The 27,473-nt window shown below is 37.7% G+C and overlaps 3 protein-coding genes across 7 annotated transcripts in view; 2 read left to right on the plus strand and 1 right to left on the minus strand.

Moving 5' to 3' along the window:
• Positions 1-1,072, minus strand: part of SKIC3 (SKI3 subunit of superkiller complex) — a 47,682-nt gene extending 46,610 nt beyond the window's left edge. For 2 of the 5 annotated variants that reach the window (XM_072359671.1, XM_072359668.1), the window contains exons 1-2: positions 1,012-1,039; positions 797-909 (exon numbers count right to left, since the gene is read on the minus strand). The gene's annotated coding sequence lies outside the window, so the exon portion shown is untranslated. Of the gene's footprint in view, positions 1-796 lie in introns of all 5 variants that reach the window. The other 3 variants (XM_072359669.1, XM_072359667.1, XM_072359666.1) reach the window with 3 other exon arrangements.
• A 55-nt stretch (positions 1,073-1,127) lies between these two features.
• ARSK (arylsulfatase family member K) lies at positions 1,128-12,372 on the plus strand. Its single transcript, XM_072359636.1, has 8 exons — positions 1,128-1,305; positions 1,989-2,118; positions 3,730-3,889; positions 5,558-5,840; positions 6,799-6,970; positions 7,262-7,486; positions 10,274-10,498; positions 10,581-12,372. The coding sequence occupies exons 1-8, from the start codon at positions 1,177-1,179 to the stop codon at positions 10,856-10,858; spliced, it is 1,602 nt and encodes a 533-aa protein (XP_072215737.1). The 5' UTR covers positions 1,128-1,176; the 3' UTR covers positions 10,859-12,372.
• A 2,281-nt stretch (positions 12,373-14,653) lies between these two features.
• Positions 14,654-17,475, plus strand: RFESD (Rieske Fe-S domain containing). Its single transcript, XM_072360071.1, has 4 exons — positions 14,654-14,834; positions 15,678-15,858; positions 15,949-15,983; positions 16,466-17,475. The coding sequence occupies exons 1-4, from the start codon at positions 14,757-14,759 to the stop codon at positions 16,733-16,735; spliced, it is 564 nt and encodes a 187-aa protein (XP_072216172.1). The 5' UTR covers positions 14,654-14,756; the 3' UTR covers positions 16,736-17,475.
• Positions 17,476-27,473: the final 9,998 nt, after the last annotated feature.

Here is a 27,473-nt window from a genome sequence, read left to right on the forward strand (position 1 = left end):
ATGATACAAAGTATTCATCTTAAATCTTAACTCAGATTTCATTCTGTGATAATTTTAAATTGGATGAGAGGTGTTATATGACAGTTTCCTTAGCTAGATTGCTGGAATGTCAGCACAAGGGTGGTGAGACAGGCTGCCCAAAGAAGCTGTGGAAATACCATCCCTGGATTTGTTCAAGTCCAAGTTAGATATGGCTCTCCGTCAGGAGGGTGGTAGCCACTAGGACTGGAACTAGATGGTCTTCCAACCCAAATCATGATGTGATTTATTCTACAAAGGACAGATCATGCAGTTTTTCTTAAGCAGTGAGTACTGAACATGCTTCCAAGGGGCTCCTAAGAAGCTGTGATATTCCTGCTCACCATCTGTAGCAGGATGACACTCAGCACATCACCAACATTCATGAGGGACTTTCAGTGCTCCTACTCCTTCTCACACCATTAGGACAGGCCCTGCTTCTGACTGCAGCTGCACAGAGAATGAAGCAGCTTTAAAGGACAAGGAAGCACTCCTTGTAAAGCCTGTCACTAGCTGGATTCATATGTTTCATACCTAACCTACAACAAACTTCAAAAACATCACAAAACTGGCCAAATGGGATGCAATGAAGAAACAATGCCGTCAGCAAGGCACTGAAAGAGGCTGAGAAGATGGAAAAGCAGCTTTTAGACGCCAAAGAGTAAAAGATGGACTATGGGCCTGGAAACATACTAATAATGTGAGGGCTAAGGAAGATGAATGATGTAAGACTCCCTCAGGGTGAGAAAATAACTCAAAGCAAACCTGTCACACTCACATCACTCAACGGCTCCTGGAGAGAAAGACAGCTTCCTGAGAAGGGCCGGGCTCCTCAGTCATCGCAACCATAAATACACCGGGAGTGTTGAAAAGCCTGGGCTCCGCGTCCTCCTGCAGAGAGCCGAGAAACCACGTAACCTCACTCGACGTCACCGAGGGTGCCCTGCTCCCTCACCCGGAGTCAGAACAGCTAGAAAGGGACACGCTACACACCTCGCCGCGCCTCACCTCACAGCCTCGCATCCGCCGGTAGCGCGCATGCGCGCTCCTCCACACACGTCAGCGCGCGGACGCGTCCCACCGCCGCCCGCCGCGGGGTGTGTTGGGAGCTGTAGTTGTGCCGCTCTCCGCCCCAGAGCCGCGGCCGTGTGCGGGGCGATGCGTTGCGGCGGGCCGCTGGGGTTGCTGCGGGGGCTTCTCCTCATGGCTGCCGCGCACAGCGCAGCGCCGAGGCCGCCGAGGAATTCCTTTCGGCCCAACGTGGTGCTGGTGGCCTGCGACTCCTTCGTGAGTAGCCGCGGCTCTGCGGGGCGTTTCAGGTTTACACCGGGCTTGTGGCCGAGTTTCAGGCGTGAGAACGTCAGCTGTTGTAATACTCTGATGATTTTTTTTTTCTCGAAATGCTCAGTTTCTACTAAAATTGCTATTAATGTCAAACGCTGGGAGTCCATTTTCTTTCTAGTTGCTTGCTGAATCTGCCAACAAATCTGAAGCAGGCCTCTGTATGTTGGTGTTCTTATAGACTGATAGAATCATTAAGGTTGTAAAAGACCACTAAGATTATCCAGCCCAACCATCAACCCACTGTCTACTAAACCATATCACTTAATACCACATCTACACATTTCACCACCTCCCTAGGCAGACTATTTCAGTGCCTCAACACTCATTCCAAGGATATATTTTCCCTAATATCCACCCTGAAACTCCCATGGTGCAACTTTAGGCCTTCTTATCCTATCAGTAGTTACCAGGCAGAAAAGGTTAACCCCCACCTTGCTATGGCCTCCTTTAGGTAGTTGTGGATATACAGCTGTCTTTTGTGTTGCTTCTTTTTTCCTTCTCTTGACAATTTATATTACAGTCAGCTGCGTTTGAGTAACACAGCTTCAAGTTAACAAATTATAAATTACTGCAAGCAATAATCTGAGACAGTGGTGCTTGTATGCTGTCATTCTGTTTGACTGCAGGATGGACGTTTGACATTTTATCCAGGAAATCAGACTGTGGATTTGCCTTTCATAAATTTTATGAAAAGACATGGCTCTGTCTTTCTCAATGCCTATACCAACTCTCCAATTTGTTGTCCTTCTCGAGCAGGTAGGACCAGGAGAAACATCATATAAATACAAATGATTAATACTTGCCTGTGTCAATTTAAATGTGCAGTAATTTCAAAGCCTTGAGATTAGGAGAGCATTGTTGTGTTTTTCTCAGCCAGACCAATTAATTTTTATTTTGTTTTGGTAGTAGCTGAAATTTACACAGTGTTTTGATATTTGATCTTTTTATTTTTTTCTGTTTCTTGTGCCATTTACATTTATTCCTATTGCCATTAAATACCTTACATATCATTTAGCGTCCTTAGTTACATATTTAAGTATTCTTTACTTGCTGCAATCAGTGTTCCATATGCAACTTACCATTTGCAGAATTTAGAAGTTGGGAAGTCAGAAGTAAACCATATTCTTAAATCAAAGGTTACATATCAAAGTGCTTCTAGCCTCCTCAGTTTTCACACAGACCCTCCAGAAATGGTGTAAATGAAATATCATCTACAGCACTGTTAGAGCTGTAAATTGGAGGAGGCATCCTGGCCTATTTCTCAAAGTCAAGTTGTAATTGAGTTGGGATTACATAAGCATGCTCTCAATCCTGTTTTCTTATTTTTGACTGTTGATTGCTGAGAACAATATTCTCCTGTTAATTTATTTAATTTTAAGAAATGATCTGAAGATAGCAGCTAGTGCTCACAGTGAGTAAGACACTGTGCCACGAATCCAACAGGTCATCAACTTTGGCACTTCAGATTGTCCATCAGCATTATCGGGGATGTTGGTTGGTCATCACAACTGCAGTTCTGAAACACGGGGCACTTGTTTAACCAGTAGCTTGGAGACCTGCAAAGAACTGAGGATGCACCTGCAGTGGAGGAGTCAGGGACTGTATTTGGAGGAAAGGAACAAACTGGGTGTGATCTGAGGCATTGCTGTGGGCAGTGGGTGGGGAGAGTGGGGGTGTTGCTTTGATATGGTGTTATTGGGTTTTAGTGAATTTTCCATTGCTTAGAAGAGCTTAATTTTTGCCTTAGGGTTGACTTTTGTCCCTAAATTGGCATAGGGAAGAGCAAATGATTATTGTCAGGCTGCAAAGAAACAGGAGAACTAGCTAATAAAAACTTATCTTTTAGTTCCTTTCCAGTCTTACCTTGGTATCATTTCTTTTTGTCCCCTTTTTCAGAATCTGGCTGTGTTTCTACAGCTGGTAGTGAAGTAGATTACATGAAAAGGATAAAACTGAGGGCATGTGGTATTTATAAGCATAACATACTGTAATTCTCTTCACAAATGTACCTAATGTTAACACTAAAATCTAGTTGAAATGAGGGGAGGTAATGCTTTGGAGTAAACATTCATGTTTCATCAATTTCTACACTACCGTGACATTTTATTTTTGCAATACATAAGAATGTTTCATGATGTACAAAAATAAGTGAATTTATAGTGCATTGCAAGGTGGAACTTTGCTCTCATTCTGGGTGTTATTTTTAGATGTTCATATTGATGATGAAAATAAGATTCAGAAGAATTTTTAGAAGAATATTTTATATTCCTGCTCAACTGGGTCACAGTTGGACTTTTTTTTCTCAACTTAGTTTTAGTTAGGAAGCATTCTTACCCTCCACAGACCATGTCTCATTTTGTTTTTCAGCAATGTGGAGTGGTCTTTTCACTCACATAACAGAATCATGGAATAACTTCAAAGGTCTGGATCCAGATTATGTTACGTGGATGGATCTCATGCAGAAGCATGGCTACTACACGCAGAAGTATGGGAAACTGGATTATACTTCTGGACATCATTCGGTGAGGTAATCAGATGGATGTTTGTTCTGTTACGTAGACAGTAGCGAATAGTCCGGCAAGTCTCTCTGACTGAGTACAATTTGCTGGTAAAGGAGGTATGATCCCTCTTTATTCTCACTGAAAGTATCAGAAATCAGAATTTATTTCTGAAGTTTTAAAATAGAATCATAGAATCAGCAAGGCTGGGAAAGACCTAAAAGATCATCCAGTCCAACCGTTCACTTATTACCAGTAGCTCCCACTAAACCATGTCCCTCAACACAACATCCAATCATTCCTTGAACAATAACATAATAGTTACCTGTTAAGCCCTTGCACTTTCATTTTACTTTCAGGGTCTGAATTTCTCATTGCTCCCTTTTTCACTCCTCTATCAAGTTTTCTGAAGGTTCTTATTTCTAGCTTATCTTTTTCTCCTCTTATGCCTGAGGGTCAGTCTTGGTTGTATAAAAAAATCTTCTGTGTTGTTCCAGAGAATTGGTCTGAGGAGTTGATATTGTTTGTTTGCTTGCTTTTTCTGTTCTTGTTTTATTTTTATCCTATCCTCATTCTGATTAGACATCGATCTGGCCTATATGTTTTTCTCTATCTGTCAGCATTATGGTATTGTAAGCAATTTGACATAGATATTACTCCTCTCCCCACATCTGATTTTACTCTTTAACTCTTTATCAAATAAGGCTTCTCTAAGTAGTTTCATCAGGGCTTTCAGCTTCAAAGTGTATGTGAATCTAAAAAAAGGCTTAATTAAAAAATATAGTTACAGATAACTCTAAGTAGTTGTTCTGGATATCAAGGATACAGTGGTAAAATTTCAGTTAGGATAAAAATGGTTGGGTGTTCTTTAAATATCAATGATGAAATAATGAAAGGGAATGATTATGTCTTGAGCACTTCTGTGTTTTTCCTTGGAATTTCAGTGGTGATATTAAAATTACCCTGAACAAAATTAAGACAGGTAGAGATTTTAAGTTAAATGTTTCCTTATAATCCTGTTTTTGGTAGTTGTTGTCATTCAGTCTTGCAAAGATGTCAGGACATCGGTAGCTCAGATTTCTCAGTGTTTTCTCAGAGGAAAGAAATCTATTCCAAAAGTGTTGTCTTTCTCTCCTCCCCCATGTTCTTTCTATATACTTTTCCTCTCTTATTCCATTTTCATGATAGCATTTCTAATTTATATCAAAAGTAATAGCAGAAGATAAATTTCTCTTACAGATTTTTGTTGTGATAATTTTTCTAAGCCAGAATGTGGCATTTGAAGGTGCCTTAAGAAAGTTCTTACAGAACTTTTTTAAGTAAGAAAAATCCAAGGCCCTGCTTACCAGATGAACTGTGTATGAGTTGATGACAAAAAGTTGATCACGGTCAGCAAAATGGAGAAGCTATTTCTAATTTATCTTTTTTTTTCTGTTTTTATGGGAAGAAGAACCATTCTGAAATTATTTTTTAATAATAAAGAAAAAAGGACTGAGAAGCAGAAGAGAGTGACTAAAGTTGTGAATATAACATAAAATAGCTATAGACTAAGCTAAAAACAATTTTCCTTTGTGTAGAAACTAAAGGGACATGGCAGCTACAAATGTAGGAAAAGTTAAGGAGGAACTCTTCATGTGGAAGGAAAGTGAATAAAACACTTTCCACTGAGTGCATATATCTTGTGTTTGCATTCTCAGTAACCGTGTGGAAGCCTGGACTAGAGATGTTGAATTCCTGCTCCGGCAAGAAGGAAGACCCAGGGTAAATCTTACTGGTGACAGGAAGCATGTGAGAGTGATGGAAGCTGATTGGCGGGTTACTGACAAAGCAGTGACTTGGTTAAAGGAAGAAGCTGTTAACCTCAGCCAGCCATTTGCTCTTTACTTGGGGCTAAATTTGCCACATCCATATCCATCACCTTACACAGGAGAAAATTTTGGATCCTCTACATTTTTAACATCCCCATATTGGCTTGAAAAGGTATGTGCAGGTGAAAGTTAAATCTAAATTTGTTCATAACCTTATTATGAAATGTGTTTTATTCCTTGTAATTATTCAGGTCAGATCTAGTTTTGATATTTCAGCATACAGTAAGTAGTACTTGGATAAGACGTTGGGCTTTTGATGAAGTAAAATAATTTTGTTTTCCTGTAATGAAAAGATTTGATATCACTGATTCAGTAAATGTGGACTTCCATAGCTAGAAACACATATAATTGATATAGCTGGTCTGTCAGTAATGTAGTCAGAGATTTTCTGAAAAATTTGAGTCTCTTCTCTAACTGTCCATATGTGCAGAACTGGCAGAATATGCAGATCTAACACTGTATGTAATTTATCAGCTCCTTCTTTTGGCTTCAGTGCTTCTTTATAACTAAATGGCTTAATATCTATAGAAATAAATAAAATGTGTTAGAGAATTTGGACTAATGTACTGAAGATTTATTTATCAAGATGCCTTTACTTCTTACCCACTTTTCTGAAGACCTTCCCAGACCAAGTATAAATTTCTGTGTTGGTCTGTAGGTGCACATAACACCCAATCTTTTTGATGCATGTTGTATGTAGTTATCTTACATTTAATGAGATGCTGTGCTGATGCTTCCGTAATTCCTTTAGAGTACAGGTCCAGAAAATCAATCCAATGTATCTCTCACTCTTAAATAAGGTACAAGCTGGAAAAGCATGTATTCCTGAGTCCTGGCCTTCATTTGTAGCTGATTTTCATAGCTGTTTTATAACTAGTTGACTCAATACCTTTGGAAGTATGGTAGAAATAGCAGCACCATGTAACAGATAAGCTGCTGATGTCTCAAAGACTACAGACTGACAACTGACAAATTGTGCTAAAAAGTTTTAAGTTAAGGCTTTTTTTTTTTTTTTTTTCCCTTAAATTGTTTAATTCAGTTTGCAGTATTACTTTCCTCTTTCTTTTTAGGTAAAATATGAAGCTATTAAAATTCCCACATGGTCTTCACTTTCAGAGATGCATCCAGTAGACTATTATTCATCTTACACCAAGAACTGTACAGGAGAGTTTACGAAGCAAGAAGTGAGAAGCATTAGAGCATTTTATTATGCTATGTGTGCAGAGACAGATGCTATGCTTGGTAGGTAAGGCTTCATAACCTTTTGGTTTTTGGTGGGTTTTCTTGTTTTGATTTTTATGAAAAAGAAATTTAAAATAAAATGCTGATAGAGCCAGTCTTTTGGAATAATAAAACAAAACACGCCGTTCAGATCTAGGTATAAGTTGCATAGATGTTGTTCTGTCTCCTCTGGCAGAGACAGAATTTCCCAAGTCTTTGAATAGAATTATTTGGAATTTGCATGCCACCGCGTAGGTGTAGAAGTTTGAAGAGTATTCGACCTATCTTTTGAAACCTTTTTTCTTGCTGCAGGTGAGATTATTTCAGCTCTGCGAGATACTCATCTTCTTAAAAAAACGATCATTATGTTCACTTCGGACCATGGGGAACTTGCTATGGAACACCGTCAGTTCTATAAAATGAGCATGTATGAAGGAAGTTCCCATGTTCCTCTTCTTGTTATGGGCCCAGGCATAAGAAAGCAGCAACAAGTATCAGCTGTGGTCTCTCTGGTAGATATATATCCTACAATGCTTGGTGAGTTAAGTCATTTAAAATGATTTGATTTTTTTTAAGTTACCGATTATTATTGTATATTTGCATTATAGTAGGAATTATGTCTCTGCTTTGTGAATCATTGTAGTAACAGAACAAGAGGTGATGAATTATGGAGGGAGCACATACGTGCACTTAATGTAAAATCCAGGGAAAGTGTATAAAAATTAAATAAAGGAATTGATGATTTTACTTTGTACTGTTACTGTTGTTCTCACAATTCTCCCAAAAAATGATTTTGTATGGGATTATTTAAAAAATGTATTGGGAGATACAAAGTAATCAGACACAATTTAGATATGAGTAATCCTTACTAGTCTTCACATTGAACAGTTAGTTTACTATAGAAAATAGAATGTAAATGCATCCAGAAAGGAGATTATACCCAAGAAAACAGAAGTTTCATTACATTATCAAAGAATTCCCTTTATAACGTGTTGACTGAGAGAAACTCAGTATAGACTTTTATACAGGAAGTGTATAATTAATGTGGGCAAGTATACTAAGGTATGATAATGCATATCTGTGCTTATCTTCATGAATATGGAAATATTCATTATAGGGCAAAGAAACAGTTGAAAAGGATTCTTGTTAAGTTACTTTGAGGAGTGAATTTTTGAACTGTTACCTGTTCTATCAACGGTATCAGACAAGATGTGAATCCTTTTGAAACTGTTAGGCATAATTCCAAGCTTTATCTAGGGTGTTTTAGGCTACTGATTAGAAATAAGTGTTTTTTTTCAGAGCACTCAGCAAAGTTCTTTATTTAAAAAGTATCAGATTCAGGCTGCAATTGCCCAAGAGAATGTGGGGCAAAAGATTATACTGTACTTACAGCAGCAGAAGGCAGAGAAAATCCTTTTCTACGTTATCTTAAGTGGATTTTTTTATAAACAGAACAAATTATACTTATCTGCTTGTCTCTTCTCAAAACTTTGGAAACACTTAAAAATAACATTTAACCTGAGTAGTTTTCTTTTTTCTCTACCAAATTCTGGAACTGAATCTGTGTAAAGAAGTCTTTGTCAGATACACTTAGACAAAAGTTGCAGTACCATACTTGAAGAGTTCACTTCTTTTTTTGTGCTTTTGCCAGAAGGAACATAATTATTCAGGTGGTTTGTCATCCTTTTCTCCTGCTCTTTGTCTCTGTTATTTTCCTGTAGGACCCTGTGTTTATTAGTTCTTTCCTCCTGTTCTGGCAGTTTCTTCTTCCTGTAATCTGAATATCAAAAAAGCCAGATAATTCAAGATGAACATGAAAGTATGAAGAATCACTTCTATCTTCTGCTGACTCTTCAAACTGCATGCTGCTGCAGACTAGTGAGAAATCAGATTTCAAGTCTTTTTCTTCATAATTGTCATCCCTATGCCTTGCATTGTCTTGAAGCTTTAGTCTCCCTAAAGATTTACTTGGAGATTAGGTGTGCCCTACATCATGTGTGGTACATAGGGTTCATCCCAGCAGATTCTGTGTGATTCAGGTAATTAACCCAGAAGTGCATCAACTCTGTTTTTTTTGTTTTTTTGTTTTTCTTTTTCTTTTTAAACAGGATGTAGCCTAAGCTTTCCACCTGACAGCACTACTTTGTAGCTTTATGTAGGTGTACTTTTGGATGTCCTGTAAAGCAGGAAGTATTGAAAATGCCAGCTGGAACATTTCTTGCACTTGGAGAATGAAGTACTGCTGTTAATAGTTACTAGTTTAGGGTGACGGATGGGAAAGGCTTATACCTCTCTTTTGTTTTCTTCAGATTAAGCATTCATTCGTTCAGGTTTTAGCCCCCATGCTGGAAGCAGTAGGTTTGTAACGTTACAGTCTTTCTACTGCTTGGTCAGATGCAGACCTGATTCTCTGGAAGAAGAACTATGGATTACTGACAGGTGTCTGTGTTATAGGAACAGAAGAGAAGAGAAAAGATGAGTGCTGATGAAGGAAAAACTCACCTGTGGGCAATCTATATTGCTGAGTATCACTGTAAGAGAGTATTAGACACAGCTGAGCATGGAATGGAATCCTCTGTGAAATGAAATATTGAATTTTGAGTGCTGTATTCAGTAGGATAATTTAAAATAACATGATAGTCATACTCCTTTTTTAGGAAATTCTGAGGTAATGTGGATGAGATTCTCAGCTGTACTTTCTAGAATGACTCTAAAAGATGTTTACAACTTCTTAATGCTTCCCAGATCTTTGAAAGCTAGAGATACTTGTGATGTGTGGGGCGTATCCAAGCTAGAGGATCTTCCAGTAGGCTATAGAGCATCTGCAGTAGGCTACAGAGTCATCTTGTATATTTTCAATATGTGCAATGTATCAACACCACCTCTGATGCAGTCTTTATCTCCAGCCCTACCAAGTACCCTTATTCCTGAGTTTCTCCACCAGTTTTATATATGTGATAACTTTAATGACTGCCTTTCACACAGTATTTTTCTAGTCATGGAGTTAAGTACCAGTAAGTGTTACACCAAGGAGGTTGTGGGGTATGGATTTTGTAGGGTCATCAGTCTGAGGTGGCCATATGGGAAGGGCATGAAAAATAAAAAAGCAGAATCTGTCACTGGAAGCTGTAGATGGTAAGCAACTAAAGCAAGAAAGTTTCTTAAAGATATGCTGTTATTTGCATGTTCATTTTTTGTGTGGTTTCTGTGTTCTAGCAGTATCTAGTTTATTGCAGTATATTTTCAGAGACATGTAGCTTTAGATAAGACTTTGTTCATTGTGTTATCCTCAGTGGAACTTTGAATATGTGTATCTTTGCTTAGATCTAGCAAGAATTCCTGTTCTGCAGAACCTCAGTGGATATTCTCTTTTACCCCTGCTGCTTGAAGAGGCAGAGGATGAAGTGTCACGCAGAGGCCCTCGGCCCTCATGGGTGCTGAGTGAGTTCCATGGCTGCAATGTGAATGCTTCCACATACATGCTTCGAACTGATCAATGGAAGTATATCACGTACTCAGATGGCGTTTCAGTGCCTCCACAACTGTTTGGTATGTTATAATTCTTGCGTCCTAACTGATCAATTAATTTGTTTACATGCAGACCCTTTACTGCCTTTTTTATCTGTTCCAGATCTTTCTGCTGATCCAGATGAGCTGACAAATGTTGCCATAAAATTCCCAGAAACTGTACAATCCTTGGACAAAATACTTCGCTCAATAGTGAATTATCCAAGGGTTTCTTCATCTGTTCAGGACTACAACAAAAGACAGTTTATCACCTGGAAACAAAGTTTGGGCCAGAATTACTCAAATGTTATTGCCAACCTTAGATGGCATCAGGACTGGCTAAAGGAACCAAAAAAATATGAGAATGCAATTGACAAGTGGCTCAGCCAAAGGGAACCCTAAAATAAATATATTAATAAAATACAAATGTCACAGATTTAATGTAACTGAGGAGATGAAAACATTCTGCATTTGTGATTTTCTGTTGTATTTCAATTGTTAGAATTATTATGTAAGCTATTTAAAGCAAAGATGCCTGAAGTATTACTGCATTGTGCTAGAATGCCCAAAGTATTTCATGTAACTGGCCGGTGTAAGAAATCTAGATTTTATATATTAAAATTCTGTAGCATGTAAGAATGCATAGGAAGAATGGTATGTAAGTTTTAATCACATCTCTAGGAGATGTAGCTGGTTGCCGAAATGCAGAGTATTGAGCGTTAGAACTTAACAGGAATTTGCATTTTTAATGACAGGTTAAAGCAAGAATTATGTGTTATGGTGGGATACCTGTTACACTGGAGTATGCCAGAGCCAAATTTCCACCAAGGCGGACTGTCTATAACAAACACCTAGTCATCCACCTTGGAGATGATGCATAGGTTAGAATTTCATTGGAAAGATAGCAACTGGTGGTCTGAACATTAATGAACTTTATTTGATTACTTAATATTTCATCATTCCATTTTCATTAATTAAGTCTTTGTATTATCTCTGGCTTTTGGATTTGAACTTAGCATGCATCACTCTTCAAAACAATTGCATAGTACTACTCAGGTGCTCTGGCTACTCAAAGGCTACACATTAAATGTGTTTGCAATTAAGATAAATTGATCACTGTTGGAAATAAGAGGGGGGAAAAGAAACGACAGCCCAACAGTGACAAAAATAAATTCCTCAGACAGAACTTGTTATTCAGGCTGTGTTCTGAGAAGTAATGATGAGATTTTGCACAACATGAAGTTGAAAACTGATTGAGTGGATTTCCATTGTGCAGTTAAATTCTGCAGGTAAATATTCTAACGTGCAAAGCTTTGAACACAAAATATACACAGAGAAGATGCAGCTGTAGCTTACAAAAGAAAAAAAAAAAAAATAGAACTACTATTTCTCATTTGCCTGGAGATGTGTCTAAAGAAAGAAATAAATAAACACCAAAGCAGTTTTGGAAGAAGGTAAGATTTAACTGGTAAATTGACTTTTCCTAAGTGAAAAATGCTTGTAGCAGCACATACAGGTGCTTATTTTTGGACTCTGTCCATGCTGCTATTGTAGCAATTCAGGATGACAATATAACTCATGCCTGAGTGTTGCCTGGGATTTTATTAAAGTACTCAGCAATAATAGTAAGCTGGAAAAATATAAGCACAAAAAATACGAGTGTTTTCTGATAGAATGCAGGTAGGATTAGCTGTAAACAACTTACCACACTATAATTAGCTGCGTATACTTGTAAGTATCTTACCTTTTTAATTGTTTGTGTTCATAGATCAGTAAGGATATTAAGGATAATCTTATACTACTTATTGCTTTGGTTTTATTCTCCCTCCACCCCCCTTTTCCCTTTTTCTGTGTGTTTGTTTGTTGTAATCATGGACCAAATTAATAAATCAAATAAACCTTTTTACTATGTAGAGAATGCTACTGTAATTTTTGCTAAGCTGAGTTCAGATGAAATCATTCCTTAATGAAATCATTTCCTGATGAAATCATTTCAACAAAAAATACAACAACATAATAACAAACCGGTAAGACTTCACTGCCTCAATTTACATTAAACAATCTGCTTATGTTGGTAACTGAACTAAACTAATTTAAGTAAAAACATGAAATGTTTAGCAACATTGTCATGTTCAGCTAAGCCATCTTATTTATTCTAGTATATCTACGTTGTTAACTCAAGTTTGCAACATAGCAGCTTGGCTCACAGTCTAGGAAGAAATCTGCCAAGCCCTCTAAATTAAACTGTGAACCAAAGAGCATACATGCATAGGAGATAATAGAGATAATATGATTTGTATGATTTCAGTAATAGATAATATAAATAATGACAGAAAACAGCAGAAATAAACAGTAATTCAGGTGTGAGATAGAACAAATTGAGATGAATTGGGGAGTGAAAGGGAGATGGGAAAGGCTGGAATACTGATATGGTCAAGCACATTTTTAGATGAAGTCAGGACAACAAGCATTCGGAAATTTACCCAGTTGGTCTGATTATGTTCTTTGCATTTACTGTCTTCAAGGCCTTAACAATAACAACAAAACCAATAAAAACCAAAACCCAGGAAAAACGGGCAATGTACATGTGTTTCTGTTTTTTCTAACTGCAGGTTCCTAGAGGTCAGGTTTTGCATGGAATTAGAAAACTATATTTTATATATTATAATATTTTATATAATATATAAAAATATTTTATATTTTTTTAATTATTGGAACCAGCTGTCCAGAGCCCAATCCAAACTGGGCTTGATCCAGGGATGGGGTACCGTGGCTTCTCTGGGCAGCTAGATCTCCCCTCTTTTGGTTTAGAAGCATTCATCTCGATCCTCTCACTAGGTGCTCAACTGACTAAAAGCAGTCTTGGTTGTAGATACCAAAAATTTTGAAGTAAGAAGTCTGATTAAAGAGAGCTTGCAAGAATTTGACACACCACTGTTTTGCATTTTTTATAAGGATTCTGAATGCAAGAGTAGATGTATTACTTATTAACCATGAGAAAGTACACCCTAAGAGAGCTCTGAGCATCTAAAATTCAAAGTAGTCTTCATTAGATGAAAGAATTACCAGAAATCTATTAAATACAATTCATCAGAGATTTAGCTAAAGTCCTCTTACATGAATAAGGGTGCTAGAAGAGCTCAGCAGGCTGCTGTCACAGTAAAATAAATAAATAAATACATATATAGGCTTCATCTTTCTTTTTGGTGAGTAAAGTTAAATACCAATTATACAGGACACTAAAAGCTTTGCCAGCCTTTACAAATCTTAACCAGCAGTGCTAACCACAGGTTGACATGAGTTACTGTCATGGTGTTCTGTAGAAAGTGCCACACAAAGTCCCTACTTTCAGAACAATATATTTTCTGTGGAGAGGCCACATTCAGCCTAACTTTGCAGGCAGTTTTAGATGCTGTAGCTACCTGGCAGAACCTGGTGCCTTAACTCTGGTACAGCACATGCATCTACCAAGTTTGATCCAAGACAGGATTCTCATAGAAAAGAGTGAACCGTAGGGGAAAAAAAAGCTTGTTCGAGACCTTTGGACAGACATGTGTGAGTCATAGACAAAGCATACAAATAATGAACCTCAAATGCTGTGTCACTGAGCTAGAGCTGATTTGTGACCTGAGAGGGACACAAGGAAAAGTCCTGCTGAAGATTCAACAAGTCTTGCCCTAACTAGACCTACTTCCTTTCCCCAACTTGGCTGTGCTACTGATACCATAAATATGTGCACGTTGCAGCAGACCAAGAACTAAAAAAGTCCTGTTTAGCAGGCAGTGACACACCAGCAGAGGGGTGTCTGGGATTTCTTTCTACTTACTGGACTAATGACTAAAGGGAAATGAAAAGCAAGTATAAACAGGGATGGGAAAAACTGGTGAAAATCAAGAAGTCTTTGGTCAGCCTACACTGTGCACTGACCCAAGCTGTGCTGTACCCCGAGTTCTGCTCCTTGAGGGCACACTGATGGCAGCTCCTGCTGGATGGTCCACCTCAGAAAGTGAATTCAGGACCTTTTCTGGGAAAGAGGAGTGCTGATTACAGGGAGAAACGTAGCAAGAGGAACTCTGCGCTCTTGATCTCCTGTTATCAGGGCAGAGCAGCTCGGCCCTACTCCTTATCAGCCGTGTCAGAGCTCTCTTTGGCCATGCTGAGCCTCTGTACAGCCCGTCCCTGTGTGCTACAGGGGCCAGACCCTCAGCTAACAGCTTTTTGTGAGGAAGCACTTTGATAAACGCTGTCACGCTTGTGAACAAAGCAGCACTAGTTATCATAGGAGCACTGGAGAGAGCCAATGTTGGACATCATTATTCTGAGCATTCATTTCTTCACCTGCTTTCTCATCTCTGTTTTGATCTGGTGGGGATCTAAGGTACTGTGTGGCTTGCTGCGTGGCGGATAAGTGGCACTGCTCTTTGTAGCTCTTAACCCTCTTTGCAACTGGATTCCATGCTTATGTGGTTCCTCTTTGTTCTCAACATGCACAAAGACTTTTCTTTTAGCCTGATCTTCTGAGGAAGTGAGGGTAGCAGGGTTGCACTAGGACTTTGAGGTGACTGGAACACAGCAGCTAATTGTAAGCGAAATTAGTAGGAGGACAGGCTTTGTGATGAAAGGGGGAGGCATGCATATGTCCTCTGCTAAGAGAGGATTTTTGATGTTTGAAATGCATAAATTGATGAAGGCGGAGGCAGAACACGGCTGCTAAAAAGCCCAGGTTTAGTACAGCTTCCCAAAGATTTTTTAATTCCTTTTTTTTTTTTTTTTTAATTTTTTATTTTTATCGTTGGCTTTACAGGCTTGTATAGTATCCATAGTATTGTTTTAAGTTCCCCAACTACCATTTATCCTTTGCATAGCTAAATAATTTAGTGCCTCACCTTTAGTATCACTGGATTTATGAGGGAAACAGGGATTAAAATATAGATTGAATAGGCTCAACTTGGAATTAATCTTGTCTCAGCCTCAGGCATCAGGTTTGCAGCAGTTGGTATTTCCAGTTCCACTTCTGTTAGTGAACATTATCACTAGACTCCTGTGCTTTGCTTTATGTGCATACTGATAATATTGTACTGAAACCTGTGCCCCATTCATCATACGTGCTAAGTGAGAGGTGTTTTTCCCTGGAGCTGGGACACATGTTTTCCATGTAGAAATCCAAACTTGGACTGTTTTATGAGGTGTTTTTTAATTTTTTTATTTTTTGTGTTTTAAGGACGTGACTTTGCACAGCCCAAGCAAAGAAACAGTTGAAACGGAGCCAGATGGTCTTGTCTTAGTTGGAAAAGAAGATGACATAATAAAGTCCCAAAGAATAACAGCCAAAGTCAATGGCAGAGAAGTTGTTGTTTTCTACCATGAAGGGAGATTTTATGCTCTGGACTCTCGCTGTTACCGTAAGATATTCGCACACACAACATCAGTGTTGTAACAATTAAGCATTTGGTTTGCTGCATAAACTAATATCACATTCTACCATGTTTCAGATGAAGGTGGCCCTTTACATCTTGGAGAAATAGAGGTACGTAAGCAAAACAAAAGTAATTTATGTGCATATAGACTTCTGAAATCTCCAGTGCATTTTCTTTGAAAAATTTTGTCAAAACAGAATAAAAATATAGGTGTATAAGTAAAAATAATGCTTCCTGTCATGCTTTTTACATGTTTATTTGCCTCAGGAGACTGAAATGCTGAGATGAGGAGTGAAAATCTGATTCTCACTGCTGTGTGGATACATTCCATAATGGTAGAATGTTATGATTAGTTATCGTATTACAAAAAGTGTAATGAAAGCTTGGTATTATACACAGTTGAGCAGTAGGCTTCAGACCAAGTGGATCACTGGTTCAGGTGTTTACTGCTAGAATAAGGAGTGAAAATTTCTATGCTACCAGAATAAGAGGAAGCTTTGCAGCTGTATCTCCAGATATGCTTAAGATGGGAATTTCTACAAGGAGAAGAATTAGATGCTGATAATTTGCTTTTTCTTCTTTGTTTTTTAAGGACATCAATGGTCAGCCATGTATTATCTGTCCTTGGCATAAGTATACAATCACACTGGAAACGGGAGAAGGATTATATCAAGGAATAAACCCTTTGGAGCCATCACCGACACCACAGTGGCAGTCAAAAGGAGTAAAACAAAGGATTCATAAAGTTACAGTAAAGAATAGGAATGTTTATGTGAGTCCTCCAGATTTGTCTGTAGGTTTTGACTCTGATTATTTTGCTGAGAAGTACAAAAATGGTGGTGAGTTAGCTATGAAAAAATAAAGCAAATCACAAGCAGCAGAGCAAGTTTTGGAAGGAAAACAGAAACCTGCTGAATGTATTCTATGTAGAATCACTGTCATGAAATGAAAATGTAACATGGCTGTCAATACTGTTTCCAGATTAAGTTCTAATGTTAATATAATGAACTCAGTGTTGTAGAAATCAGTAAGATAAGGAGCTCTGCATAACTGGGGATATAACTGAGCCTGTGCCAGTGATTTTTTTGTTTTTACTTCTGAATTTCAACGAGACTTGTTTGCAGCAGAGCTCTTATAGTGCTTAATGTTTTTTTTAAATCCTCTTTTGCTAGAATTATTTTAAGTTTCAGGAGGGAATGTGATATATTGCTGCATATTAAACATTTTTTAGTTCAAGATAAATAGTCTAGTATAAAGGTTATGTTCATATATGCAACAGTTTGTACTTAGAATGCCTTCTGTTTAACTGATGTAGAATTTTATAACTTCATAGATACGTGAGAAATTTCTGCATTTTTTAAATAAATCTGAAAGGCCAGATTTTCACAAAGAGAAGTGCAAAATCTGAGCACATTTTGATACTCATTTTCATGCCTACACCTGTGTTGCTATTTTATGAAAGCATTTATTTTTCTTTTCTTTATTGAACTCTTCTGGCAGTTCATCAAGTAATTAGACATATATTTGTCATGTGTAAATTGTTCTTCCTGATTCTATTGTTGGATAAGAAAGAAACTGTTCAGTAAAAAAAGACTGATATGTAAGATCATGGTTCTTGTTTGTTTTTATGTTTTAAAATACATTGATATATATTCACTTCAAAAAGTAAGCTTCCTATTTAGAGCCAGAAGTTAGGTTTCTATATTTGAGTTCTCTGCATAGCATCAGATCTGCACTGATAACTCTGCTCCCAGAGCGGAGAAGTTTTCCCTTTGTGTTGTGTTGCGTGAAGGGCAGTCTGTGCTCTGCAACACAGTGAGTTTTTCCTGCCCAGCCCACGGATTTCAGAGAGCTGAAAATACTACATGAAAGTTAACATCATCCTGAGACTTGTGAGTTGTCCAGTAATGTTCATCTGGAAATGTGACTGTAGCCTTGCTGCAATCCTTCAGGGTGCATTTCTTTGGTGATTTGTTGACTCTCTTTGCATAAGTTGCGCCTTAAGTGAGACCAATGTGAAGGTTTTTGGCCTTTATCTGTAAGTTTCTCTCATAGTTGCAGTGGGTTATCTTGGTTTTAGTGTATGGGAAGGATAAGTAAGCTTGTGCCAATATAGTTGTAAGTAGTAAGGTGTAGAGAACTGTCAGGGGAAAACATCTGTTCCTGGCTGACCACAGTGAGAAAAGCAGAACACACTCACAATTTATGTCACAGTGTGATATATTCATTCTATTTAACTTTCAGTATCTGCCTCTGATCACATCACCTCACATTGCTTTCATGGTCAACAGGGTTGTAACTACAAGGTGCTGTTATCTGACCTGTCTGTTTTATGGCTTAGAACAACATCAGAAACTGAAATGAGTTTCTCCTCGTCTCAAAAACTATTAACCAGGCAGTGCCAAATAGACCCAATGTAAATATTTTCTTTCTATTACGTGAATCACATTTGATCAACTGTTGGAAACTGTTGCTATTTACTGATCTGTTCCTTGGTTGGCTTTTGTTGTTGTTGTTTTGTTGTTGCATTTGTTTGTTTTGTGTCTAGTTTTGATTTGTTGTTTTGTGTATGTATGTGTGTTTTCTTCTTCTTCTTCTTCTTTTTTTAATAGTAATACATAAACTTCCCTTCTTATTCTTCCTGAAGGTGCACAGCAGGTGGTAGGAGGGTGAGGTAGGTGGTAAAGTAATACAGCTGCTGCTCCAAAGAGCCTGGAGCATGCATCACTGCACACTGGCACAGCCACATGAAGGCAGACTGAATCTTGCTTCCCTTTCCTCCATTCTCAGGCAACTAATTTGGCCTGTGATTAAATCTGAGCATTAGTATCTTGTGCTATTGAAAGACATGTATCCTGTAAATTAAGTCCACACTGACTAATAGTTGCTTAGATATTAGTTTTACGTTTTTTTTCCTTTTTTTTTTTTTTTTTTTCGGTAGAAAGAAATTATGGAGACATAACAATAGTTACGGTACTTACAAAGTCTCCAAACTGTGCACACCTACTTTGAACTAATTTGCTTAAATGCAAGAGGAGGTAGCTCACAGTCTTACCTGAGCATTGTTTAGAACTGCAAAGCTGCACTGATTTGTCATCATTAATCTGCCTAACAAAGAACAAGGAATTATATTTCGTACTTTTGTTTGAAAATTTTCATGATGACTCTGCAATACATTCCAGCTCTGTAAGCTACATTCAAGTGTGTGGTTTGAACAGAATAAACAGGTTATATGTATCCTATCAAGGATTCACCTTGTTGACAAAGCAGCAGTTTGTAATTCATGGTACTTACTGTAACTATGGTGGTATGAGCCGCAGTTTCAGGTTTGACCTCAAGTAACTGCACCAAAAAACTTAACTAGATGATAGCACTTTGCAGGGCTGTTACTTCAGTTTCTCTTAATAAACGTAATACCTTGTTCAGGTGCATTTCACTGACTTCATTTATCACTGTACATTAAATAAGGTACTGCTGCAATATAAGAAGTGTTAGAAAGCCAGGATTTAGAAACTTATGAGTATATCCCTGAAGTAATTGCTTGTGCATTACTTGTGAAGCTCATACACTGGTATGAAGACTTTGCAGGACTGGAGATCATATTGGTGACGAGGGGAAACTGCTAATCTGTAGGAGCAAAAGTTTTAAAACCAGGTTTTCATTGCCTAAGATCTTTTCAATAGCATTGTACAGTTCTTTTTTTTCAAGTTCAGTTCTGGAATGAAATCAGTTCTGAAGCTTGCACCTATTCTTTCTGCTCAGTTTAGGAAAAATAATTCATGTTGTTACCTGTGCTGATCATACTGCAAACGGGCTTACAGAGTCAACCCTCAGCAATTCCCAAGCAGCCCACTGATCTTCTCACATGTCCTCTTAGGTGTTTCTGGTGGTTATTTGAAGAAGTAGGGGGCAGAGACCAGAAGCTGTAGTGCTGAAGAGGTGATTGAGACTTTTTTTTGGTGTGGGAAGAGGAAATGCATGTTGAGATCACCTTTTGCTGGCAGTGCTCCTTCTCCATTTCCTTTCACTGCAGTTACTCAGGGAGTGTTGTGCTAGCTGAGCAAATGTTTCAGGCTGGAGGAGGGGAATACTGAGGGTGGGGTGAGGTCTCTGACTTTCCATCTCCTCCCTGCTCTTATCTATGGTGGTGGTGAGGATCCCCAGCAAAAATAACAAGAGGTTTTCTGTTGGGTCAGCAGGTTCAGGCAGCTCAAGCAGTGGTTGAAACATCATGCTGAGGGTGAGGGAATGCAGAATGACAACACAAAGCACACAGGAGTGTATGCTTTGGAGCAGTTCTTTGAAAATGTAGGCAGCAAACCAGCAAAATTCTACATAGTACTTATTCAGACAAACATACTGATTTCCTAAAATGCTCATTTTACTTGAATAAAGAAGAAATAGTGCAGCCAGCAGAAGAAGGGAGGTAATCATCCCCCTGTACTCAGCTCTGGTGAGGCCATACCTCAAATACTGTGTTCAGTTTTGGGCCCCTCACTACAAGAAAGAAGATATCAAGACCCTGGAGCATGTCCACAGTAGGGCAACAAAGCTGTGAGGGGTCTGCAGCACAAATCTCATGGGGAGAAGCTGAAAGAACTGGAATTGCTCCATCTGGAGAAGAGGAGGCTCAGGGCAGGCCTTACTGCTCTTACAACGTCACTGACAGGAGGTTGATTTGTCTTCCCCTATATTAGTTGAATAGCCTCTCAGTGCTCCTAGTAATGTACTGGCTCAGGGCACCCAGGAGACTTGCCTGCATCTGAGGCTGAAAAGTAGTAGACGTTTGCAATACAAAGCACATTTCAGGATGCTGTGTCACCTTGCAGCGCTCATCATATTTTTCATGAGACTCAGCATCTGAAGAAAACCTGACACTGTTATGAGATGCAGGTGTTCATGTGAGTTTTCATTGCCACTTAGTTTAGATAATCCAGCAGGTGCTAGACTGAAAGGATTCTTGCTGTTTACCAAAGTAATGTAATATTTGATGCTTGCTTCTTGTTTCTGTTGCTTTTCAAATAACTGATAGCTGATTAATGCAAGGAAACACATATTAGAGATATTTCTGCAACAGAGAATAAATACTAGTAATTAAAGATATATGCTACTTTTGTGTTCATCTCATCATCCTGGGCTTCACTGCTGTGACTAGGATAATGTAAGCTTTGTCATGATTATCTTTTTGTTCCTGTGGATATCATTCAGAAAATTCTACTCTGTTGACCTGTAAGGATGCTCTTATCCTTTTTGATATATTTCCCCTAGCCCAGAGCCCATCTTTCAGGATAACTTGACAAGCTCCCACACTTAGAAGTGCATGATGCAAGAGAGTGATTTCCTTTTTCCTATGTATTGCCTGCTTTGCATACAAGATGGTTTGGCTTTTCTTTTTTGTTTTATTTGTTGTTGTTGTTTTTAAATAAAACTTCATGTTTGTATACTATCTGACAAAGGGGAAGGAGATGGTTCATGTATGCTATTGTTTTTCATATAGCCTTCAGCATGAAGCTTCACTGTAAACTTAATTTCTCAAGCAGTTTCAGCTGTTATCATTTGGAAGCCTGGCTTCTTGTCCTACAGGACAAATGGGATCCCAATGCAATGAAGCAAATCCAGTGAATAAATCATAAAATTCTCCTCTGTGATAGAGAGGAAAGCACACAGATCTGGTGCTGGATACAGAAAGTGATTTGCTAAGAAAATGGATGATGGGATGGCTGCTTTATTTTTGTTTTATTTTTAAAATTTTCTTCCAATGAATAATGGATCAAACACGTTAATAATATTTAAAGCCCAGAACAGAATATTTTTTGAGAACATTTAAAACAGTAATGTACAGAAAGTCAATAGTGTTGTTTCATTTGGCAGTTTTTATTGTACTGCTCCTGGAAATTTGTATCTAATGTCCATGACTGTTGTCTGAAATACATGACCTGAAGTAAAGTAGTTTAGATATAATTTAGAATCCCATGAACAAAACAGTAATGTGTAAGAATGGATGGGACAGAGAGATTTGGGGTTCAGGACTAAAGAATGTCATCCAGAAAATAAGTTCCACACAAATGTGCATAAGAACTTCTTCACAGTAAAGGTGACGGAGCATTGGAAGAGTCTGCCCAGTGTGGTTGTGGAGTCTCCTCTGGAAATACTGAAGACCCAACTGGAAGCACAATTCTTTCTTATTTTAGAACTTTCATGTATTGCAAGTACTTTTTTAGTGAAGATTTGAGCACAAGGTTGTTAATCTGGTTGTTAAGCTTTTATGTGTATGTTCTGCAATAACAGTTATGCATTTTTCAAATGTTTTCTGGCAATTCCTTGGTGAATAGTGTTACACACTTATAGTTGTGCAACAGAAGCAGAAACTGATATTTTAAGTGTTTCTTGAATGTGTTCTAGATTAGGTAAGTATTTCTCTATAAAAACAAAGTGTAAGTAATGAATATGAGAGACAAAACAATATGAAGTTTTGGCATTCACTCATGCAGCATCCCCCAGCCCCCTCATTACAAAATGGAAACTAAGAACAACAACAACAACAAAAAATGAAATAAATCAAAAGTTCACTCAAGCTGAACAAAATAAATCTTTTTTTTATTATTTTTCTTTTTTTCTCTTTTCTTTTTTTCCTTTTCTTTTCTTTTCTTTTTTTTTTTTTTTTTTTAAAGTTGAATAGAGACAAAACCAGAGCTGTTTTAAATCTCTTTCCTGAGATTTTAGATAAGGAAAACAACACAGAGTTGCTGTCCTTTCCAAAGGGCAGCAGTTTATGACCTTTCACTGTAATGATTAGCTTTTCCATTACTTAAGCAGTGACATTTTTAGCTACTTCTTACATGTACAAAGTCAGCTGCCAGAAGTCTGCTGGATGTGTCCTGCACCTGGCTGTTTGGAGTTCACCCCAGAGCTCAGTAGTCAGCACCCTGCAGGAACAGCATGTTCCTTCATGGGCTCATCGCTGGCTACCAGCGAAATACATAAATCAACATGCAGTTTGCAGTCAGATGATTCCTACTGTGTGTTGGTGGAGGTAACTGCTAACACTGGAAAGCAAAGGTAGAAATTTGTATTGATATTATGTGGCTATTCCTTACAGCATATTTTACAACACCTGTGTGGCAAGACTGAAGTACTGTGTGATAGTGCTGCTTCTAGACCTGCTTGTGATTTGTCACCAGGAGTATAGAATTCTCACTGGTCCCTCTGATTTTCCTCATCACAGTGATGCAGATGGGATGAGTGAGAGTGAGAATCTTAGCCTGCTTATTTTGCCAGGATTTTCCAGGTGAAATAAAGAGTACATCTTCAGTCTGCTATCTGCTATCCTACCAACACCTACTGTTTCATCTTCTCTTTACCTCAGGAACAACATAATTGTTAGAAAAGCATGAATACCATTAAGCCACTATCAAGCTCTTTCACACACTGTCCATCTCCAAGTTTCCTTTCAGCCAAGGATATAAAACAATAGAAGGCAATGTGCCAGACAACCAACAAAACTAAGGTGGTTAATTTCAAAGAGGAGGAACTGAGTTTCCAAAACAAGCAGCATTCACCTGTTGCATCTTTTTAACATCAGTGGTATTTTGGAACACACACTTCCCAACTTTAGCTGCAGATGCATCCCCCTGAAAGTGTGTCAAGTTGTTTACTCAGCTGAGATGAAGTCTTTGCAGAACACTTGTTGGTACCTGGCACACTCCATGGTCAGAGGAGATGGGTTTCTTTTTATCAGATTGTGAGGAGCTAAGTTACATGATTCTGCATATATATCCCTATTATAAAAACTTTTTCTGTCATTAAGGCTCTAGCTGCTGTGCTGTAACACATGCTGAAGGGTAAATAGACAATTGCAAGATCATCTCTTCTTTCAGATACTCATTCTTCTAAGAGTTTGAGAATCTGGATTCAGATACATAAACCTAACCCTTAAAATTCAGGAGCAATGTAGCAGCTCAAAAGGAAGGTCTTTTTATGAGGTTATGACTTCTTTGTATTTTTATTTATTTATTTTATTTTTATATAGTGCCTTCACTTGGCTGTGAAACACAATCATAACTGTGATGGTATCCCACTGTATTAACATGCACAGTTCACCTTTTCCTGGCATTATGGAGCAGTGTTTCATACCAACTTTCTATCACATGTAAAATCATGGCAGCCTTGAAGTTAGGGGCCAAACTGCTGGAGTGTCAAAAGAACTAACATTTTTACAGAAAGTCTTTACAGCAAAATTTAAGAATCATATACTGCTCCCTAGTTAGTGCTCACTGACTCAAAGGTGAAAACAAAAACTATGACACGTGGGACATTTTATGGGATTTAAGGCCCAATGTCTCAATTTTTATTCTTATGTGTTAAATATTCTCTGATGGTTGTGCTTTATTGTAACTTAACTGCACTGTGTATGTCTCAAACTGCAACAGAGTAATATCCAAGCTTGAACTTAAAAGCTTGTCACAATTTTCTAGCAAGATGAAACAATAATGATCCACCATTATTCCGGGCAAATAAGGCAAAAATTAACATAAACAGTGTATGTTAACTTTAGGTCCTGTCCCATATGTGAATGAAGATACTGAGAACCTGTTCTCTGGGGACGGGTTTGTTTTGTTTTGTTTTCTAATGAATAAGAACAGAAACAACATCTTTCTTCAGCGTGGTTTCAGATAATCACTTTGTGTGCAAATCATTAGACATTAAGTCAAAAAAATGACAAGCATGAGGTTAGCCATTGCCCATTAAAATTTGTTTGAACTGACTTGCCTAACTTTTATTTTATGAATTCTAGCAAGAATGAAAGTCTTTGAAAGTAATAAGAAACTGTTCATATCTGTAATAGACTGAACACATTCAAGCTCTAAGTGACACTGTACTATAAACATTGGAGACAAATATCTTTTAGATTATTATACTAGAACAGAATAGGGGGGTTGGAAAAGGGAAGACATAAAAAACTATTGGAAATTAATAAATTTGAAATAAAAGCACAAACTTAATTTAGAACACAGGTAGAATTTTAACATCACTCTACTGGTTTCTCTTGTTTATAATTAACTTTTTCATTTTCATTTGCCTGTAATAATGTTCATTGTTTTGGTGTTCATCTTGCCATTAATTTAATAATCAGAGATTGTTCAAAAGCAAAGTTTTGCTGTCATTTATCACGTAATATGTCTTCTTCCTAAAACATCAAACATATCACTTAAGATATCTTTGAGCCATCTAAAAAAATTCCATACTTCTATTTAACTGCATTTCATCATAACTGGGCACTTCACATGCTTTCTGGCACTACTGTCCAGTCCCATCTAGATCAGCTGTAGGACTTCTTAATGTCTTACTATTTGAAATAATATTATGCTCTGTTTTCCAGTATCACAAAATAGGTTAGACACATGCTCACTGCTGGATGTCTCAGTGCAAAGAAATGGCAATCAAATCCATTACCAAAGAAATGAAGAATGCAGAACCTGTTTGAAGATACTGGAATTTGAATCTCATCAAGTACAATGAAGAGTCATTCAGGAATTTTTAAACTTGTTAAAAGTAAACACTGAAACTCAGAATTGTATTTTTACTCTCTAGTATTTCATCACAGTACACAACATTTATAAAATACCTTGCTAATTTTGAGCATCCTCATTACCTGTGACAGGGTAAAGTGATGTTTGTAATCTTACATCCTTTAATTGAAGGAGCAAGAGTTTTCCACTGACATCAACAGGATGGATGTATTTGTTTAGCTTCAGTATTTTGTTGTTCATGTAGGTGCATAATTTAGAAACCCAGTTCTGAGGGAAAAGGCTGTGTATGAGAACAAATATTTCTGTAATACTCTCCCTTGGCATTTTCCTGACATGAAATTCTTTTTTTCCTCTTCATATGAAGTTTACAAATTAATACTATTTTCCAAGCCAAATATAAAAAAAGATAAATATCTTCTATTTTTCTTCCATGTAGTCATTGGGCCAGGAGAGCTGGATAAGATACTCTGCATTATATTTCTCTAGAAGATGTAGAGTTTACTAAGAATCATTTTGAAAAGAGCAGGTATTTTCAAAGTAGATCACTGTTTTAGAACAACTTTATTTTAGAACAGAGTTTATCAGTAAGGCTGTGGAAGGAGTGTGAATGTCTACTTCAGTTAATTTCACAGTATGTGTAGCTCACTGCAGAAAGGAGAACAAGAAACAAAACTTCTGCCAGTTGTAATTAGAAAAAGAAATGTGGTAATCTATTTATTTTGATACTTAAAGCTAGTAAAGTTATAAAATAAACATTATTTTTATTAGTATATCAGTGTGTTCCTGTACCACCCCACCATTAATATCCTAAGACAAAATCACAGAACCATAGAATGGCCTGTGTTGAAAAGGTCCACAATGATCACCCAGTTTCAACTCCCCTGCTACGTGCAGGGTTGCCAACCACCAGATCAGGCTGCCCAGAGCCACATCCAACCTGGAAAATGTCTTTATGATCTTGATTTAAATTCTCTCTCAATACTTCATGCAAATTCTCATTAACTTTTTAAGTGGACAGTTTTAAAGTTACCTTGCTATCCTTTATTGTACTTCATTTGGTTGTTGACTTTTTTTTTTGCTCCTACATTGATGTTTCTTCTCTGTGACAGCACTTTCTGTCATTGTATACAAGCACAAGTAACATTAAAACTGAGTCTCATGTAGCATTGTAAAAAGAGATCTTTAAGGAAGACCCATACAATGCCTAATATTATTTTTAAGTTATGTATTTCAGATTGTTGGAAATGAGTCCTTATTATGCTGGCTAGTGGAAAAAATTTCTACTATTGATAATTAAAATTAAATCTTGCCAACAGAGTGCACTCAGAAATGAGTCAGAGGACAAAGAATCAAAAGCTTGGCAATTAAGAATAGGAGCAATTTTGCGTTAGCTCTTAAAGTCCTCCTTGCCTGATAAGAGTTAAGAATCAATACAGATAGGAAGTCTTTGGATTTATGAATGCTGGCTTGTAATGTGAATGTGTATGTTCTATATACATATACCCATAGCAATAATATTTGCTAGGGAATAATTCCCATGCTGTTTTTGCACAATCCATCATTCAGAAAACACTGCTTCAAGACGTCTTCACAGACCACAAGGCAGCCAGCCACCTACAATAATGAGACTAACAGATTAAGAGTGAAACTAGTTTGGATGAAGTTAGTAACAGATATCATTCTTGCCTTTGCAAAAAGGTATTATCTAGCCAGAGGCATTAAGAAAATACACTACACATTCTCCCAAAGTTATCTAAACTATGTGCTTCAAAAAGATTTCTCATGTCTACAGTGGCCAAGTTGGACAGCACAAATTCAGGTAAAGGATCTGTTTTCTGTAGAATGCAAACTGTGCATCACAATTTGAGATGGGTCATAGAATCACAGAACCATAAAGCGGCTTTGGTTGGAATGGGCCTTAAAAAATCATCCAGCTCCAACCCCACTGCTGTGGGCAGGGCAGACACACACTAGCTGCAGATTTCTAACAACAAAATTCAAAATGTTAGAACCACAGAATGGTTTCTTGTCATGGTGGTAATGAGAGATGGTCATAAAACCTCTTCTCAT

The sequence above is a fragment of the Excalfactoria chinensis genome, chromosome Z (genome assembly GCF_039878825.1).
Source record: "Excalfactoria chinensis isolate bCotChi1 chromosome Z, bCotChi1.hap2, whole genome shotgun sequence".
Lineage (NCBI taxonomy): Eukaryota > Metazoa > Chordata > Aves > Galliformes > Phasianidae > Excalfactoria > Excalfactoria chinensis.